The sequence below is a fragment of the Helicoverpa armigera genome, chromosome 6 (assembly GCF_030705265.1).
Source record: "Helicoverpa armigera isolate CAAS_96S chromosome 6, ASM3070526v1, whole genome shotgun sequence".
NCBI lineage: Eukaryota > Metazoa > Arthropoda > Insecta > Lepidoptera > Noctuidae > Helicoverpa > Helicoverpa armigera.
This window is the reverse complement of record NC_087125.1, coordinates 12,557,303-12,578,363: the sequence shown is the minus strand read 5'-3', so window position 1 is coordinate 12,578,363 and position 21,061 is coordinate 12,557,303. Positions and strand designations below refer to the sequence as shown.

Sequence of the window (21,061 nt, the reverse complement as noted above, 5' to 3'; positions counted from 1 at the left end):
GCTTCGATTCCTCGGCCGATGTTTTCGTTACATATTTTCATTATTTCGGTGGAAAAAATAGTTTTTTTAAAGTCGAACAATGGAACTGTTGTAGAATTAATTATTAGATACCTACTTAAATGTGGTGATCTTTGTCGATTTTTAGATTTTTAATCTGAGTAGGGAAATAGAATTACAGTTATTACAAATGCGGATAAAACTTAATACACACAAGGATAGCATTAACTTATTAACTTATACTAATGTTAGTATTTTTTAAGACTGTTTTGAATGAAAGAGTAAGAATTTCTTTACCTATCAAATAGTGTCAGATATTTATAAACTTTAGACTATCGATACCTATTCTTTGCTACAAAGCAAACAATCAACTTATTAATTGTTGCTAACAATAAATAAACAATAGATTATATTCCTATTTCAATACTATTTAAACAAAGGTGATTATCAGTATTGTTTTCGAGTATTTTCCTAATTAAATGAGGTTAAGCGGATATTTATGTCTTGGTAATATTATTCACGAATATTTTTAGACTGTTAAGTTAATACCCGGGTAATTGGTTGAGGGGGTCAGATAGGCAGTCGCTCCTTGTAAAGCACTGGTACTCAGCTGCACCCGGTTAAGCTGGAAGCCGACCCCAACACAGTTGGGAAAAGCCTAGACAGATGACATCACTGGAGTAAATCCCAAAGATTATATTATTGACTTCTTAATAAAAACACTGAAGTTGTTCTCGATTTTTATAAAAATAAATAAAAAATACGCTGGTAGGTATTTTGCTAATTAAGCATCAACAAAGTTAATATCATTTATTGCGAGAATTCTTATCTTGGAGGAAATATAACATACTTCCAGTTGATAAGGAACTTGCCTAATTTATATGGAGGGACAAAAAAACTGCATCGGTAGGTAGGTACTAAGGTCTTTTTGGCCGAATACATATTCGGCTAAGTTTTGAAAATTGTTGGTTTGACTTACGGGTGGTAGTTTTTTATTTCTTTTATTTGAAATTATTTATTTATTTATACTTTATGTACAAAATAGGTACATTGGCGGACTTAATGCCTCAAGGCATTCTCTACCATACTTTTATTATATCAAAAAAGAATCGTAATTCCTTTCGTATCGTTTCTCATCAATAGGAACCAGTCATTAATCCGAAGGTTACTAAAAACAATAAAAAACTATGTTCCACAGATAAAAACAGCATTTTTAAAGATTTTTCTCAATGTTAATCTATTTTTGTATCCTATTACAAAATGTTGCATCAGTCGTCTGCTAATAGTTGTTTATTTTTGAATATATTAAGTTATCTAAGTAGATAATCGGCCAATCTGGCTGATTTTGTATCTAGATACATAATATCTATGCCAGGTGCTTATTTTAATGTTTTTGAGATAAGAGATCAGTGATCTCGCACTGTCATTTTTGGTAAAAAAAATGAGACTGGTTATAATCTAGAATAAAGAATGAGATAGAGTTATACTTCATGTATGGTTGCATCCCTTTTTCACAAAAAAAAATCTGGATTTATTGTATGAAAAATGTTAAAATAATATTAATGTACAGTAGGGTGTCCCAAGACATAAGGGGGAATTTTTTTTTCTCGAATTAAAGTACGCATACCCTCTAATTTTTTTCGTTTTGACCTCATTATCTCCTATAATAAATATTATCTCGATCAGACAGTGGTAACCCGTGCCGACTTAATGCCAAAGTTTTGACATGAAAATTTGTACTGACTTACTATGGAGAAATTTAGATCTTAATTATTATTACTAAAAATAAACCTCGAATACATCCAAATAATGTTTTATCTTCTCATATACATTGAAAAATAATTTCATTGTTAAAATTTTCATTTTAAAGTAGTTTTTTTTTACAGTCAGGATAAATTTTCCGATGTTCTAGGACGGTAGCTAACAATAATTGTTTTTGTTCCTCATCTACTGTGATTAATAAATAAAAGTCTTGCATGAACTTCACCGATCTTTCGGCCACATCGTTCACTAACTCTCAGTGCTGAAACTTTGGCTTCTTGATACGAAGCATTATTTGACTAGAAGGTAGGACACATTCATGTAGAAAACTGTCATTAATTTTAAGGCGATCGATCAAAGAACTCGTTTTTTACTGAAATGAAGTTAGAAGTGATTTTGTCATACAACGTACCGTTAAGATCTTCTTTTGAAAATTAACCAAAGACAATAACCCTGAAAACGATACATCCAATCGTTTTCAAGAGTTATTTCCTCTTTGCTCCTCTGAGGCGCGTGCTTTCTGTGACTCGCGCTAACTGTAGGCCGGCTGCTCTCCTGGCTGTCATTTAACATTTTGGACAGTCGTTTCGGGTAGTCAGAAGCCAATAAGTCTGACACTAGTCTTATCAAAGGGTATTGGGTTGCTGGGTAACTGGGTTGAGAAGTCAGATAGGCAGTCGCTCCTTGTAAAACTCTAGTACTCAGCTGAATCCGGCAAGACTGGAAGCCGACCCCAACATAGTGGGAAAAGGCTCGGGACATGATGATTTATTCTTATTAATCAAAATCAAACAAATTACATATGTAAGTTGCTGAAAAAGTCGTGATGGCGTTGCTTAAAAACGTCTCGTGTCTTTTGTCCCTCCAAACTTGATACAAGGTGACGAGTTTCGTCACACAATTAGGCAAAGATTTTGTTGGAATACGCGCCTTTTCCCAGTAGATAATGCATTCGCGAATAGTAAGATTTACGTTTTCATTCACAATTAAATCAATTTCCCGAATAGCACTAAATACATAGTATAAAACAAAGTCGCTTTTTCTGTCCCCGTGTCCCGTTGTAAGCTTACCTAATTCTTCAAAACTACGCAACCGATTTTCATGCGGTTTTCTCTAATAGATAGAGTGATTAAAGAGGAAGGTTTACATGTATAATAACAAACATTAAATAGCGGAGAAATACTGTTATTCCGTGCGAAGCCGGAGCGGGTCGCTAGTTGTACGATGAAACTGCCAGAACTTGTCCATTAGACGGAAGTTTTGAGCCCGTCATTTGATACTTTAGGTCTCCTAATTGAAAATATACCCTTTTTATAACTGCATAAGTCTAGTGACATGTTGGCTGTTTGAAAACAATGATTCGATCACTAAATAACAAGAAATCACAAGCACATCGACGAGTTAGATCGCGTTAGTCTTAGAGAGCAAGTATGACATACATACAAATGTAAGTCGGCACGGGTTACCGTGGTCCTACCATCATAAAATTTTATTTATAATAGTTTTGGACCAAAAGGAAAAAAATAGGAGGGTATGCGTTAAAAAAAAATGATTTTGATTTTTTTGGGACACCCTAATGTACAGTCTTCAGATTGTAATTTTGTTTTATTAAATTACTTCTTATTGCTGTTTATAATAATAAAAATATGTTTGTTATTCTCTAATTATTTCTTAATGTGATACAATTAATTTTATATGATAATTAAATGTATGAGTTCAACAATTCAAAATTAACTATTTACATTGAGGATATAATAAAAGTTAATGGTAGGTTTGAGGAAGTGAACATTTCAGTTGCTTACCATGTTTTGTTGACTAATTCAATAGATATTCATAATTTAAACTGCGTTTAGACATAATTTCTTTTTTGAAAATATAGAAAACCATTGACCAAAATCATTTTTATGTTGCGTAAAATAATGTATTGTTATTACCTAAGCTATGAAAAGAAAGAAAATGCCTACTCTTATTGGCACAGGACAACCCTATGAAATATTGATCAATACCTAATTAACAGATAATTTTTAAATAACTGATTAACTCATAAAAATCCGAACAACAGACAAATGTTGTCAAATATTAAGCAATACCTAAATCCACTTAAAAGAGGGGAGTCCAATAAAAAAAAAAAAACAAAACAATTTCTATAAAAACCATTATAACATGACCTTTCCTTTTCAAACCTGGGGTTTCTGGAAACCATTATTTTGTCTTTCTCCCCATCACTGACCCATTGAGTGGAACACACGTCATTTTTATCGCAAGCCACGACTGTCTAAGAGGGGCTGATGGATAGTTTTTTATTTATTTTTATTTTACAGTGTTATTTTGAATAAAAACAGCTTTAGTACCAGAAAATATGGTCAAAAAAATATTTAAGTATTCATTGAATAATAAAGTAAGACAGAATTAAAGAGGAAAAAATAACCAAAATATTAATTCCTCAAAACCCAAATCTGATATTAAAACCGACAGTTGAACTGCATTATACTGATGAAGCAACAAGATAGAAACACAACGAAACATATACGAACTATTTAGACATAGTTGACATTGACAGGAGCTGTCAAAATAGGAACATGCCTCACGAGTTCGGTATTTAAAAATGATTTCGATGTCATTGCATTTTTGATTTGGTATCGGCTTATGATCGGTATCTAGTTTTTGTAATGTCACATCACTATTTTGGTGGTTAGATGTGTTTGATTTTAATTCAACAAGTTCTAGAGCACTTTAGGTCCTTATTTGATCCAGTATATCTTTAGTTCTGGTATAGAATATAAATTGATTTTAAATTTATTTTCTAACACAGACGTTGTGTCTGCATTCCAGAGCCTGAAAAATGTAAACGCCAGTAATATCATTTTATCAATGATTTACATTCGCTTCATGATAATAATATATCTACAGGGCAATAAAAATCCTATATAATACATTAGTACCACAGTTAAGGCTATCAGAGTAGAGATAAAAAGCCGCAATCTTAACGACCGCCTTATCGCGAATTCGGAGAAAACTGCTATCATATAGCGTGGGCATACTGTATTTATTTATTTGTTTTGATTTTGAACTTGGCCCTTTTTTGTCTTCTTGGGATGACTGGCAGCTTGGTCATTTGTAATCTCTTGGGTCTTAAAAAAGTATGAGTTAGATTTCATATCAATTTGATTCTTTTTCCCGAAGGATATGACAGAGAGAGCATACATGCGTAGGTATCTAATGGGAGACCAAATGGTCTCCAATTGTTGACCTCCCAGCCTTTAAGCATATTTTCATAAACTAGGTCTAAATACAAACTTGAAACTGTTGATAAATCTGAAATTACTGGCAAAATACAAAGTAGATTTCATTTCATGAACAGTAGCACTAACAGCACACACCGTTCACACTGTTACTTCTAGGCTAAAAAAATATAAAATTAAATACCTATATAATAATTATAACGCTGTAAGTAAATTATTTAGCATTACTATAATATAGAGTGCATTGAACCCCACAACTTTCAAGATAAAGTATGAGGAAATTGTGGCTTTTATTTGCCATGTTTAATTAGAAAATGAGCAACACAAGAGGTGTAAGTAATTTCAGGTCTATTTTCATGTCCTAAAGTGTTATTTAAACCCATTTAAATGTCTTTAGTACTTCTGTGACACTAATTAGAAGTCTGGGATTACCGATCACTGATAAAAGATGCTTACAAATACTCATCTGAATTCCAAGAATGTTGTTATTATCAAATGTCAACAAATTCTATTTAAACATGACGTTTTCCTGCAAATCAGAGTCAAGCAGACTTGTTTTTGTTATGCACTTGCAAGTAATATTAAGAGCAAAAAATATTAGGTACCTAGCTCAGAGTATATGTAAGCAGTGTTTTGTTTTTGTACATAGAAGCTACTAGACAGTCTATTTCTCATTGCTGTAGATTTTACCTATCATAAACGCAATATCATTAGGCAATGTGTAAAAATGTCAAAGTTGAATAGATAACACGACTGTGCTGTTAGTAACAGCAGTAAGTAATTCTTATTTGATACAACATTTCATTCAATACGCAAGATAGATGCCTCTAATCGGTATCGGTATCTATTCGCGAGATATTTCATTGATACCCATCGCAGATTGAATAGACAAGGAGCCAGCTTTAGAATGCGCGAATGGAATAAAACAGAGGACATTAAAGACCTTAAAATAAACGAAAATTTAATAAAAAATAAGCATTATAAACATGAAGTTACACCGACGATATGTAAACAAATCTTACACATTGTTTTGAAGTCGACAGCGCCACCTGGTGGCGGGTCCCCGGCCGCCACTTCCAGCTGTTTCAGATACCGCAACCACAATAACATAATATCCACAGCACAGCACTATTTTTTGGTATTTATTTTGTGTATATTTGTGCGCGCGACATTTTAGCCGTCATACTTTTACCGCGTAAAGTGAGTGACTGGCGTGGCGAGCCGAACGCCCCTCCGCGCACACACGCGCGCCGTGTCTGTATACCGTCGCACACAGACGCGACCGATCCCTTATCAGGTTGGTTTAACTAGCAATGGCTGGCCCCAGATGCTATCACTCGGGGCTCGCGGTAACGTTGCATTGAAAGATAAGAGTCAGCGATATTATCGCTCTTTGAATAAACTTGTATAAAATGTCAAATAAAAAAGCTGCGAGCCATACACGTCGTCTAGCGGCGATTTTTTGATATCAACTCCTGAATGTCGGAAGTTGGACAAGGTTTGTGATTTCGAGATTTTTTTTTATGTACTCTCAGAAATGTGGAAGTTGTGCTGTTTTTAGATTTCTTGTGCATAAAAAGTAGTAAATAGGTAAGTAAAATGTGTTTTTTTGTTACAGAAAAAATAATTACCTACTTATCATCTTGATGGAAATCATGAAAACTTACTTAGCTCCTCAAAATACTGTTCAGCAACTAAATACAGGACTTACCTGAAAACAGAAAAAAAAACACTTAAAAAAAGCAAAATGACTTCACTAGCACCAAAACGAAAAACAAATTCTGTAGAATCCAAAATCCAAATTACAAAACGAAAAGGGCTCAAGTAGTGGGTGCCACAGCCATAGTAAAAACAAGAGACAATACAATGACATTGAGGAAAACATTCAACTAGGTCAGAATGCATCACATAGTTCTGAATCAGTTTCATTTCGCATAATCAAGTCTTCCCGCGTAGATCTCTTGTTTATGTATTGTCAAATTCACTTAAATGACTAAAGATTCGTGTACTGAATGTTTGAAGATGTTGTGACGTATATGAAAGTATATGAGAGTATATATGAGAGTAAAATGACTCGTATTACATCTGGTTAACGATTTTTATGTCACTTTTGCCTATATTGAAGAAGATTTCTTTAATTATAGGGATATTTTTAGACATATTTGTTGATGTTCTAAGAATGTGATATTGATACTTTTGGGCACATTTTAATTTGAAACTTATTTTATTTTATATACAAGTACAAAATAAGCTTTACATGCTAAAGCTGAATTTAACGTTGATATCGGTAACATTGAAAATGGCTACCTCTGTCGAAGATAGGAGGTCTAAAAATTGTAAAACCTATTTTAAAAAGCATTGTCTATAATCCAAAAAATAACCATAAAACTACTTTGTTTTTGAACTCTAAAACTATCAGATAAACCAGTCTCCCATAATTCGAAACAAACACAGCCATGTTTTTTGCTCATTGTACATTTATTCTCATATATGGCACAAGTGCGCGTACGCATTTAATAGCAGTCTAAGATTCGGTGCTGATCCACGATAGCAGCCAAGGTTATGATTTACTAGATACGGACGCAGGTGGCTGAACGGTAGTGATGGGAAATGCTGGGAATTGCATTGTAATACCGGAATATTTGTGGAAGGATTGTTTAATACTGGTTAGTAATGTTGTATCTAACGTAATTTTCAGTTAAAAAGAAAAATTCGAGGTTAGATTTCATTCTACATAGTCACAGTATCAAGTTTTGCAGTTCTTACTCCATAATAAAAACACTTTGAAAGTACTACAGGAGCTTACAGTAACAGAACGGGTGGATTAATTAGAAAAAAAATTGATGTTTGTTGTGCTAAATTTAATACTTCTACTACTACCATCGAACTTAACACCACTAAATATGAGTAGACAACAATTAATACTTCAAAAATAACTGACAGCACGTTCTTGCATAAATATTTCATTAGTACATTGTTATGTCCCGTTGAAAACACAACATTTGCCACCACTACACTCACACAAGCATCGCCCTTGTGTGCGATCCCCGTCTCAGATAGTATTATCTTCCATCTCGTATGCAACGTTCATTTACATAAAAACTATTATTTTTTCGACCATGCCTTTATCTTTTATCATCGATTAAGTTTTTTGTTCTGTGCGCTTTAATAACTCACAACATCTATCTAGTTTTTGTAACGTTATTTTTGAGTTCTATATTTTATACTAGACTTACATTATACCGCGGTTACACCCGCGTCCCGTGAGAACTACTGCCCGTACTGGGATAAAATATAGCCTACGTCACTTGAGAAGAGTGAGCTTTAGAACAGTGCATGAATTTTTTAAATCAGTACTGTAGTTTCGGAGCCTTTAGCATACAAACCAAATATCAAAGAATAATCCAGGAATCATTTTGACCCTGAATTGAATCAAGCGCCTTTAAAACACTTACCAAGCTAAAACCCAGTCCCATAAATCCAGTACCATAAGATTGAAAGGATAATACTGTTAGTCTGTTACCATAGCAACCACACAAGGCATGGAGATCACAGATTGCAGCATGATGTCATCAGTGCATTCAGTACAAGTGGCTACTGCTCATTCACCTGATGCAATCCTTTGTGGAAACTATGCAGATTCTTCAGCTAATGATATTGGTATTTTAGATTGTAGTTTGATGTCATTCTTTGTAAAATATACTTGTATTGAGATATATTTCTTAGAAATTTCTGTAGTTGATGTCCATGAATTTAAAGAACAAGTATAGTTTCGGTGGATCAAAATTGAATGCTCATTCTGCCCACACAAATCAAATGATTTTAGAGAGGAGAAAAAGAATGCTCTCCTTCTTTTTACTTTGAAAGAATTTGATAGAGAAAAATGCTAAAATTCTGCTAAATAATACCCTTCTTCAAGCTCCTTTTTGTTTACGCTCTCTAAGCTAGAAAATTGTTTCAAACATTCCAATGCCGACACCACATACAAAAAAACACGTCGTCCTTAAAAACAGGGTCAAAACAAATCAAACGGCAGCCGCTAAGTACATCATATCTACTCGAAAATTCATAAAAGAAAGCCCACACTGATAGGACTCGGCGCCAGCCATATGTGATGATAACTCCCAGAATAAATCAACCCGTCTTCGTACCTAGTGATAAGAGCAGATAAAGCATTAATCAGTATTGGTCGAAGTTAATGGATTCTTAATGCGATGGTCGTCATGTGGTGAAGTGTTTCTGAAGCCCTTGATTTGTTGTGTGAATTTTTTGGGTTTGTTCGCACCATATTTGGACGTTTGAGCGTATATTCTTTCTTTAATCTTCTTTATTTACCATACAAACATGATTTATGACACAATAAATATACGTGGTTTGATTATTAGGTCTTACTTGTGATGTTGATACTGTAATTGTGGTGGTGATTTTTTCCTGTTGGTTTGCTTTGGAAATCTGCTTTCAAGGGGTTGTTACTCTTATAATGATGTCCTCCTAGCCGATATCAGCTACGGTGGCTGTTCTCATGTAAGGAAATTAGCCAACTGCGCAGGACATGTTATAGTGCACACGCATTTGCGCAGACACAGGTGCACTGACTATTTCTTCACTCTGATTGCCCGATGGGACTCTTATTCTTTTGATATATCTTGGTTTATGTCCATTTGACAACTTCAATAAAGGTGCAGAAAATACCCACCAATTCTGCCTACATAGATTAGGTACAATTAGTACAGTAAAATATCCTGGATTATAAAATATACACACGAAGCAATAAAGGCCAACAGCACAAGGATTTAGTAGCACTATAAGTTATGTACAAGATATTTCACATTCAGATGAGCATGTATTTTAAAATTGACTTCCCAGTTCGTCTGTCCATCTAGATTTTAATCAAACCAAGCTACTGTATTCATAATTTTTATCTCCATATCATGATTACCGGTTACAATTGTATAAAATTAAATTTACATAATGACTTTTAATTGTAACCTTGTTGTCTGCAATTTTAGGTTTCAATGTATTTTATTGTTTTTTAAAATTACAGCTTCTTGTTCAAGATTGTTATTTTGGTGCCGATTAAACGAAAGAAACAAATGATTTTTAGGCTGGAAACAATTTTTAACAGCAATTAGGGTAAAGTATTTGTTGAAAACAAAATGATGATCATCTTTCAAGTTGTCGTAGTTAAACTTTAAAAACAAATAGCTAATAAGGAAGTAAAATAATTACTGTACTTGAAATAAGTATTTGCCTAAATGAATCAAAATAAATTATTTACGTAGACACTACCCAAAATAACCGTGACCACAAACAACCAAAAATAAACGGCAAAATATAACCACAAACACAGGTAACGAAACGTATCGAATTTGATGCGTTTCGTTTCGTCGATGTAGCGATAGGCGGTCAATCGATACGTTATCAGTAGGATCTACCTCCCCTCCCTCGCCCCCCACAGGTGCTGGCTGTAATGGCAGCAGAATATTCTGTTTATTAGAATAATTAATTTTGAGGCTTTAGGATTGGGTGGTGTTGCTTCTGGAATGATCTGTGGAAGCTCCTTCAATGCTTTTACAAGTTTAAGAGCTTTTTTTCACGGCTATGTCGTGGCGACTTTTTCCCCATTATAAAATACTTTTGTCATTCTTATTCATTACAACTATTTCTATTCTCTGATTTTCATTTGTACGTCTTAAGACAAGAAGAATTTGAAGATATGACTGTTGTGAGAACACTAGAAGTCGTAGATATATCTCTTATATATATGTATCTCTTATCATTAGCTCAGTAAACAGATCTATTAATATCATTAATCATGCTCTAGTTAGAAACAGTAAAAGAAAAAACATGTAGCTTTAACTGCTGTATCTCCATCATTGTTAAATTAACATCATTGTTAATATTTTCCAACATTATTTTCCAATGTTCCACAACTTCATCATAAAAGTTGTTAAACATGATCTTTTTCTCCTGTCCCTACCACATTTATATGATGGCGAGATGGTGCTGATAATCGGCCGATCAAATTACTGGCGGGGTCACCACGCCTGCAAGCTTCCTCCACAAGGTGTGATGATTAACAGAGGACAAAGGGAACATATGGCTTTAAGGTATTAAAGCCAGGGAAGTAGGCGATTCTATATCAAGGATATGTATGATAATTGGGCAAACAGAATCAGTTTTATCACTGAATGATAGAGTAGTGGAAATCTAAACAAAAAAATTAGGGTTAATGAGATTGGTCAATCCATCCTGAACTAAGAAAAATTGGTGATAAAACTTAGAGTTGGCTTCTTTCTATCGGCCGATAGTTTGTTTGGGCTCATAAATCAGTAGGTATAAAGATGAATGTAAGTTACGCAAATTACATAGATCAGGTATTCAGCAGTATCAGACCGGCTGAAACTTTGAATGAATTCACGAATTTCATAAAAAAAAACAACCATAGGCCAATTGTTTAGTTTGCAGTGTACAGGTACTCCAAAAGTGACTGCAGTACTAAGTAGGTATGTAGGTACTTCATTTCGATGTCGCAGTTTCCAAAATTCCAAGAACTGCATTTTTGTAAAACATTGCTTAAGACACCTTGAATATGTAATCTGATCCGTCTACATTGATTCACAGCAGATGTAATATTTTTTATACTGTTTCGGTTCTGATTAGATCTAAAGTAAGATTGTGTTTCTAATATATTTGTGAAGTCGTTTGACTAAGAAGGGCAATGGCATGCGGTCGTTTAGAACTGAATAACCTTGAATTAAATTGGGTCAGAAGCTTTCCGGCGATAAAAACATAAAAGACTATAAAAAGATACCGCGCAGTTATAAGCTCGTAGCTAAGCATTAGGTTTTAGCATTCAATAATACTACTGTAAATATTAAATCTTCTGGCGATGATAGTTGTTCATTTTTTTTTGGTTGGTTTGTTTGTACTCTAAAGGCTCCGAAACTACTGAACAGATCTCAAAGTTCCTTCACTGTTGAAAAGATACTCTCTTACCGAGTAACATATGCTATATTCTATCCCAGTACGGGCAGTAGTTCTTACGGGACGCAGGTGAAGCCGCAGGGAAACGGCTAGTTACTCCTAAAATGATTGTAGCAAGTCATATAGAACCAACACACTTACTTATACACACATTTATTTCTAAACAAAGCGAACTTGATCTATTATAATTAAATCAATTAATCCATCATCACTTGAGCCAAGCTGATTAAACAGTGAGTGTAAAGAAAAACCAACTTTACTATAAGAACCAGCTGTTTACCTTAACAGTCAAGTTAATTACCAATTAAATGAAAATAAGTCATTATGACTCATAAGGGATACCACCTGGCTTGTTGAAGACTTACATGGATAAAAATATTGTTTATAGAACTTTAAGTGCAAAGGTGAGATAAAAATTAATAAAGAAAGAATATGAGATTAATGTTGATGGAAAAAATTATGTAGAAAATGTTGTCACGGATAAAATTGGATAGAAATAAGCACACAGTGACACAACAAATATATAAGCAGAAATGGAGGTAACAAGGGACTTATGTATGAAGAACAATGACTTTAATGACAAACATAACAATGTACAAGTCATTTAAACACTACGCAGTAAAGAGCTTTTTTTACTTTAAGTCAATCAGAAAGTTATTTAAGAAACAAGATCTTAAGAAATCCGTAGGTACAGATAGAAATCAATCTACTAATTTGGAGGTTGCAACATCAAAAATGAACCCCAACTTAATACTTAACCAGGACAAAAATCCTAAACACAGACCCAAAAAGCTTATAAAGCTGAAAACACACATAGTACCCATCATAACCGCTGCTGAGACGGCCCATATTGCATTGTGAGGCTAATTGGATTGAGATGCTTATCTCCTGAACCGATAAAATGGCGTAGATAACATTCTGTAGTGACTTATTAAGGCCGTTCCCAGAATAATATTAGATCGCACGATACGCGTTGTGGTACCGATTGCAGACGAAACTGTTTTTAGTCTGGTATTTTTTTGGATTATGTGTTTCGTTTTTTGGTGTATCATTTTTGTTGGGTGGTTCATCATATGTGTGTATGTGAGCTGCTTTTGATTTGTTACTATAGCTATATTTGGTTTTGTTTTCGATTTGATAAGGTCCATGTATGATAATTTTGATCACTAAAATTATTTTTTTATAATTGACACTTTCGGTGCGTCTAACTTTGTCATATACATAATTAACGTTCTATACTGACTTATTGAACTCTCCAAACATAATTGAGTTTCTAACTCTTCAAATCTGAATCTTCAAACTACATTTTCCTGATCACATACAAGCCCAAATTCCTCCCACTCAAAAAAACTCCCAACAAAACCAATTAGGTCAGTACTCCTCCACATATCTGCAAACGCTACTCCGCTATCAACGATCAGAACAACGGATCGCGTTGTGTAGTTTTTGCGAAATTGGTCCCGATCGAGTGTTATTCGTCCGTGTTGATTCCCGGGAACACTGCATGTATCGCAGCTCTGATCTGTGACAGCCCTACCTTCAGACCCTGGACGTGAGTCATCAGGAGTGAGTTCAAAATTGGAAGGATCGAATCTGAGGTTTTTAAGGTTCTATAGAAAGATTGGTGAGTCGAGAGACCCCCTCTATAAAACTTTTGAAAAAATCTTGTTTTTTTTTGTAGCAGTACTGATTTATTCCCTAGCTACATAGGGTCTTTGTAATAAAAATATATAAATGTCATGTAAACAATTGCAAGAAATATTTGCTAAATGAAGTATAGTTTTTTGATTTGTAATTATGATTCTGTTTCTGACTCATCCAATTTAGTTTGGAAAAGTAGTGGTGTGGATATGTCGTAGTATGAGCAAATATTAAGATCTACATGTTGTCGTTTTGATACTTTTGGAATGGTAGGTACTTAGATGTTAATTGTAAAAGATACTATAGTAGACTTTTGATGGGCCATCCTCCGGGCAAAAAATAATAATGGGGTATTTGTTGGAATTACGTTACATAATCTTTAGGGCTTCTAACTACCGTGTAAACTCAAGACAATACAAAGACATAACTAACAAAAATATTTACAATGATAACTAAATTATTAATAGAGGTGCTTAAATAAAATTAATACCATATCGTGACCGCGTCGAAGATACTGATCTTTTGGAAAAAAAGGTGCATAAACTTTAATTAGAAGAGCAAGATCAATTTGAGAGATAAGACGTATCGTTGAGATACACCTTGTTGTCTGCGGTATTACTTATTACTTATAACTTTAATAGCACCTGTGCTTATGTTAATAATGCTTTGATAATGTAATCTTCGTTATTTGGTATCTGGTTTTTTAAAGATCTTATCTGAGGCTTTAGAAGGATGTGATTCGTTAAGTGATCGCAAATTATTAGTAATTGTAATCGGAGCTGTGTGAACGACGATATAGCTATTTAGATCTGGCGGATAAATGCTTGTAGGCTTTCTCAACAAAACAAATGGACTATGTAACTCTAAAAGAGTTTTAAAATCAGTCCAGTAGTTCCTAATATTAGCGCGTTTAAGCAAACAAACAGCCAAACTATGACTAAGTTAAGTTCCATATACTTAAGTTTATAATTATGGTAATAACATAACAATCTAAATATATAAAACTCAAAGGTGACTGACTGACTGACTGACTGACTGACATAGTGATCTATCAACGCACAGCTGAAACCACTGGACGGATCGGGCTGAAATTTGGCATGCAGGTAGATGTTATGACGTAGGCATCCGCTAAGAAAGGATTTTGATCAATTCTACCCCCAAGGGGATAAAATAGGGGATGAAAGTTTGTATGAAACTTGCCCACGCAGACGAAGTTGCGGGCAACAGCTAGTTTCAATATAAAACAATAGTCAGGAAGTACACAGTTATATTTGACTCGTATTTTTTCACCATTGACAAGTTATATAATATTCTCAAACCAAGTTAAATACTTAAATTGGTTAATGATGATGATGATGACCAATCATTTGCTGTTAAATGATAATTCAGAAATCTCTCACAGACCTTGCTAACGAACAAAATCCACAAAACTGATTGATTAATTATGACTATCAACGATTAATGAACGACCCCATTAACTTTATATACCTGTAGAACATGTAGGAAGGAGATAATTTACGATACTCTATACTAATTGCCTGAATAGAGTTGCACTTGGCCGATTTTTGTCGATAACGATCTGTCAATGGCAATCGTTACACACAAGCATAAATTATAATAGAGATACGATCAAAATGTGTTAAAACCAATAAATCTAACTCCAAAAACGTATGCAAATGAATTGACATAAAGAATGGGACAGACTTGTGAGCTAAAATAAGAACATGGTTTCGATATACATGATTATACTGATGTGAAAGATTTTGAATGAGATAAGCAAAGCCAATAAGTAGTGGAATGTTTAAAAAGTATAATTTTAATTCATCGTCTGCCTAGCCTTTTCCGTTCTATATCTGACATCCTTTGCAGGTCAAATTGGTCAACTTACTCCTTGGTAAGGCTGGTTGTTAGACTATCTGGCTTCTCACTATACGAAATACAGAGGAATTTGTCGTGCTAAGATGGTCACCTATGTAATGTAATGACCGACCGTGACAAAGTGAAGTGAAGTTGTCACACATCTACGTGCTACTCCTAAAAATACAATGTATTTTATTTGATGATATTAAGGAAGAATGTTCAGAAAACCTATTTTAATACACAAAAGCTAGTGGTTAAATTAGGAGTCATTACACTATTTCTAAAAGAGGAAGTACCTACATTATATTAGGTGTTAAAATAGGTTAATAAATGTATAATTAAATTAAATTATATTATTAGGGCAATAGAATTTGATAGATTTATGATACTTATTTACTTAATTTATTTATTATGGAGGTATTTAGCGGTAACTTGTCATTAATATTGATGACCGATAATAAGCCGTTAATTAAGTATCTAATTATAGAAATAATATCCTGTATAATTATGTTGATTTAGTATTATGTGAAAAATAAGTATACTTTTGACAACAAGGAAGAACAGACTTTATAGCTTATACATAGCTTTTCTTACAAGAATGAAAACCAATATTTGTTAATTACACTGAAATACTCAAAATTAAGTTTACACTTCTTTCCATACAGTATAGGAAAAAAAATAATTAAGGATACCTATTCAAATAATTTATTTTATTTATTTATATGTAATCATCAGGCAAGCCTATTACCACTTCAATCAGTATACCTTATTATGTATCAACTATTGGCACATATTATTATTTATTATATAGGCATATTTGCCTTATTCTTTGTTTTCAAATCGTATGTTATCTAAACCGCGGTCTGCCATACAAATTGGAACAAAAGCATTTTTATCACTTTAGGCTCAAAATAATATAGTGATTCAATAGTGGTGACATGATTCACTATTTTTTATTAATGTTTTAAAGCTTTGTTTGTTAAATCTTTGATTGCGAATATGAAAACAACGACTAATTAATAGGCACAACTGAAATACTAAAATAATCATCATCTGCCTTCATACCAATTTAATTTGGTTATTTCACAATTTTCTGTCAACAAGTGACATCAAAAGTAACTTCTTTTATAGTCATATTGTCTTTCACACAAGATGACAAAATTTACACTACGGAAAAGTCAAAACCCCAAAAATATAAATGATTGATTAACGAAATACTTAAATAAGTAACACAGATTCTTCGATACACTACACAGTCACCTTATTTGTAATCCGATGCCAAGTTATCAAGCAATCTTGTCACCTTTGTTCATATTTCGTATAATAAGCGTAATCGGGGCGATCGAGTGAATCATTAAACACCCGATAGAGGGCGTAGGTGATGCGTCGCCCACTGCGGTCGAATGGACACGAATGAGTTATGAGCGAACAGCGATGGGGATGATATTGATGTAGTTAGTATTAAAGAGAATAAAATAAGCTGTGCTTATTTAGAGGTATTTAAATAGATTAGAGGTATGTAAAGATTTTGGTGCTAAAGAGAAGCAAAACATCATCTCCAACAGAAAAATCGTGATCACGGCAGATAGAAGAGTATTTAAAGAGAAGTTATCATACGCCGATAAAATTGGGATAAATGCAGAAGGATGATGATGATATTATTGAGGATAAAATATATAGAATTATGAATATACAGAAAAACTACTTGACAAACTGCACATTTAATCTGCTCCGATCTAAAACAAATCGCACTTCAAATCACCCACATCGCGACCGCTTATAACTAAAGCCAACTCCACACGAGCAACACACGGTCGATTTCATCCTTTGTTGTGCACAAGAAAAATGGCCAAACACTATCGAGCGACGATACTATTACTTTAAACAAGATCCTCGCTCCCGATAGTAGCTGAGGGAACATACATAAGCTTTGGACACTGATGTACACGGCGTTGTATTAGAATTACTTCGCAGATTTTGTTATTTATAGTCTGTTTTTTGTTTTAGTTTAGTTTGTTAGTTAGTTTTGTTATTAGCATGAATTTGACAGAGGTATAAGTGAGATATAATGTAAAGTTGCATCGGGTGTTTCTAAGGGATGAATCTAAGGGCCAACTTAAAAAAAACGCAGGAGTACAGTAATTGACATCAGATTGTACTACTATACTATGTGTTTTTTACATTTGGGTTAACTATAAAATTCAGAATTTAAAAAATTACAATAATTACTACTACTGAAAAAAACGGTTCTAACTGCATTAGACAAAATCTCAAGCACAAGTTACTACACGAAACTAAGGAGGGGCAACCAAGATTACAACATTAAAAAGATCTACAGCCACAACGAACTAAGGAGCCAAACAATCCGAATAACTTAATAGGCATTCATAATACAAGTCTCACGTTGGGTGGGCACAAGCAGTGCTCATTTGTCAAATGAGCCCGCTACCACGATACGCGTCAGTCCTTTGTTAAGATAGCTATCACCAGAACAATGCTTGCTAGTGTTTATACTTCCAAAACGTTTAACACATTTGTTATAAGGTGAGGCCTTAAGATCACGTTACATTTGATTTGGTTGGATTGGCTTTAAGGTGTAAAGGTTGTATGAATGTATGTCGTGTATGTCGTGATTTCTGTGTGGTGATTAAGAAGAACATGGATTGTTATGTTGTTATCTTTGTATTGGTTTAAGGTAAATGATGAGAAGGTTATTGGAAGCAGTGGATGAGGAAACTGATGCGTTATTGTTTAGGACAATTATAGGATAAAGGTAACTCAATATTTGTAACAAGAGGCAACATCTTTGTAATAATTGGATAGATGATTTGGTACTAAATATTTGAATTTCTTAATTCTAAATTAAAGTTTAAGACATCCATCTTGATTCTCACATACCTTTCACATTCATTTCCAAAAAAACAAAAATCAATAAAACTTAACGAGCCGGAATCGAACTTACAACTCAAAGCTCCACTTTCCTCACCATCAACAACGAACCTGTCTCTACCAATAAACAAGAAAATAATGGTGACAATCGCCCAGATCGAATATCGATACATCGTAACGTTTAGTGTTTCAAACAATGAACCATTTGTTACGACAAATACAACCTTAAACCACTCCGATCTATAAAGCATCGAGTCGATGAAACAATTCTATATCCATCACTCTTTTTGTTCTCATTTCAAATACACGACTACTCGTGTAGCCGTCAATGTAATCGATACAAATCGGAGCGATGGGATTTATCTGTGTTTGCTGGTAGGTGCGCTCGCGCCGGTAGTCTCGGCTTTTTTATCTTCTATCCTTGTTTCTCCTGTAAGTTCGTGTTTAGCGTTACGCCCTTTCGACTTGCGATCGATAATATTGTCCTACGCGACTTTTATTAGATCACTATCAGTTTCAACTGTCAGTTTATTAAAACTTTCGTGTTTTGAAGTTTTAGTGTTTATTTTAGTTACTTTGTTTGTGTTTTACGATTAGTTGTTAGGTTTTATAGCATAATTATTGTGGTGGTTTGTGAGATTCATGGTTATGAGATAATTGATCAAGTTACATGGTGTCTTCATTGGAGTTAATGGTGATTGTAAAATATGTATTAATATGCTTGAATTAGTGTGTGGTCGCCATTAAAAATGAAATAATTGATTGCAAGTGATTTGCACTGTTTACAACATGCAAGTTGTCAAAGATAAAAGAGTACTAGAACTAAATTTTTTGAAAACTCACCATCATTTCAGACATCCAAATCTAAGTCATCAGCTGCTTCTCCGAAAACCATCAACGCATCCTAAAATCTCTTCCATTCACCCCATAAAACTCCTACCATAACCAGAAACCCTATCTCATCGTCTAGACAATTTATTTTTAGTTCCAAACATAAAACGTTAAAAATATTCGTCCAAAAGATACCACAGTAAAGCATAATCTTCAGACTACTACTATCTGAGCATCTCCTATCAGAATTTATCTAACTACAGGCTTATCACAAACGTGTTTCAAAAGCTTTTTTCGTGAATTAAATGTTTTTGCAAAGCTGAAACTCGTGTAGAGATAGCCTTAGATTAATGACGTCAGATTGCAGATTTCGGATGAACAAAATATGGCGGATAGGAATCTGAGTAATAACAGTTTTGTGGAATGTTTTAGCAGTATTTTTGGAGGTCAGTTTTTAACAATCTTGTATAGAGGATTGAGGAAGGTGAAGGATTGCTAATAATTTGATAAGGAATATATCAGACGCTTAATTATTGACAAATACGCAGAAGACGCATTTTTATTTTATATGTTGACGATAAGCTAAGATGTAGATTACATAAGCATTATTATAATTATGCCACCTATATTGGAGGAATCGCAATAGTTGAAAGAAAAAATTAAGAAAACTCGCATTTATCAGAGATATTATCAACATGGTATCTTTTTAGGTTTTAATTTTAATACTCGAAAGTCGTAAATTGATAGAGTTATTATTTATAACAAGGAAACGTCAATAGAAAACAAACTACTTATTTCACTTTTGATTCTTTTCCATTATATATATTTACGACCTACTTATATTTCTTTTCCAATACATTTTTTTAGTTCCCAAACAAAGTATAACTCCCGATCAGACCCTACCCTACACTGCAATGCATTAAGTTGGCGCCACACCCCGACAACAGTAGATACACTATCGGACAATTAAACAGAGTCAGCATTATCTTATCATATTAAGGCAGGTCCTTTTATATTAAGTGGTACCTAATTAGAAATTTTTCAAAGTCACTTTTTGTGTCGATGTGATGGGGTTCAATTTGTTTCGGTGGTAATACAATTAATGTGTAATAAACACCTTATATTTATTTAGAGAAAAAAATATTGTACTAATTTTAATTGGACTTCTTTTAAGAAGAAAGTACACGTACAAACTTTTTTTGTGTCGGAAAGAAAACTGAAACTCGGTTTTGAATTGTAAAATATATTATTTTCCTGGTAACAATTACCTATCAACAAAACATTATCACTAACCGAAACCCCAAATGCAAATGTAATGCAAATTAACAGTTTTCTCAGAATTTAACGGGAAAATCCCCAGATACCTTTAACAGCTTATTTATCAAGTACTCCTAACTGCTGGCCGCAGCCCACAGTGATATGAAAAAAGGAAATCATTGTCATCCTTCTTCATCCCAATTTTATTACGAGAGCTCAGCATGTCTTCTTCTTCCATACTTCTCTGTCAGATGTCATCTAACAAGTGACATTCTTTCCAACCATATCGTCTTTCACACAATCTACCATTAAATTTCGTCCTCTATTTGCGGATTCCAATATCCGATCCATCCGTTTTTTCTCGATTAGAGATTGTTTGACATATGTAATTTATACGAAGCTAATGTCAAAATTAAATCTCCGTGAATTTATATCTCAACAAAAACCATGGATGGATCAATTATTACAATCCGTATATCCATCCATTTTTTAGCCCGAAAATGTTGTGTTCATAATTAGTCTGAAACGTAAAAACTGTATAAGTTTCCGCTACTTTTTTTGGCAAGTAAATGGGGGCCATACGTTGGTACATTTTG

At 33.7% G+C, this 21,061-nt stretch overlaps 1 protein-coding gene across 2 annotated transcripts in view; it reads right to left on the bottom strand.

Moving 5' to 3' along the window:
* The window catches only part of LOC110373988 (zinc finger protein ush), a 196,990-nt gene that overhangs the window by 104,251 nt on the left and 71,678 nt on the right, over positions 1-21,061 (bottom strand). Inside the window, exon 1 of one of the 2 annotated variants that reach the window (XM_021331490.3) lies at positions 6,023-6,269. The exons of the other annotated variant lie outside the window; for it this stretch is intronic. Coding sequence (XP_021187165.3) covers positions 6,023-6,110 — 88 coding nt within the window. The 5' untranslated portion in view covers positions 6,111-6,269. Of the gene's footprint in view, positions 1-6,022; positions 6,270-21,061 lie in introns of those variants that run through there. 2 annotated transcript variants of the gene reach the window in all.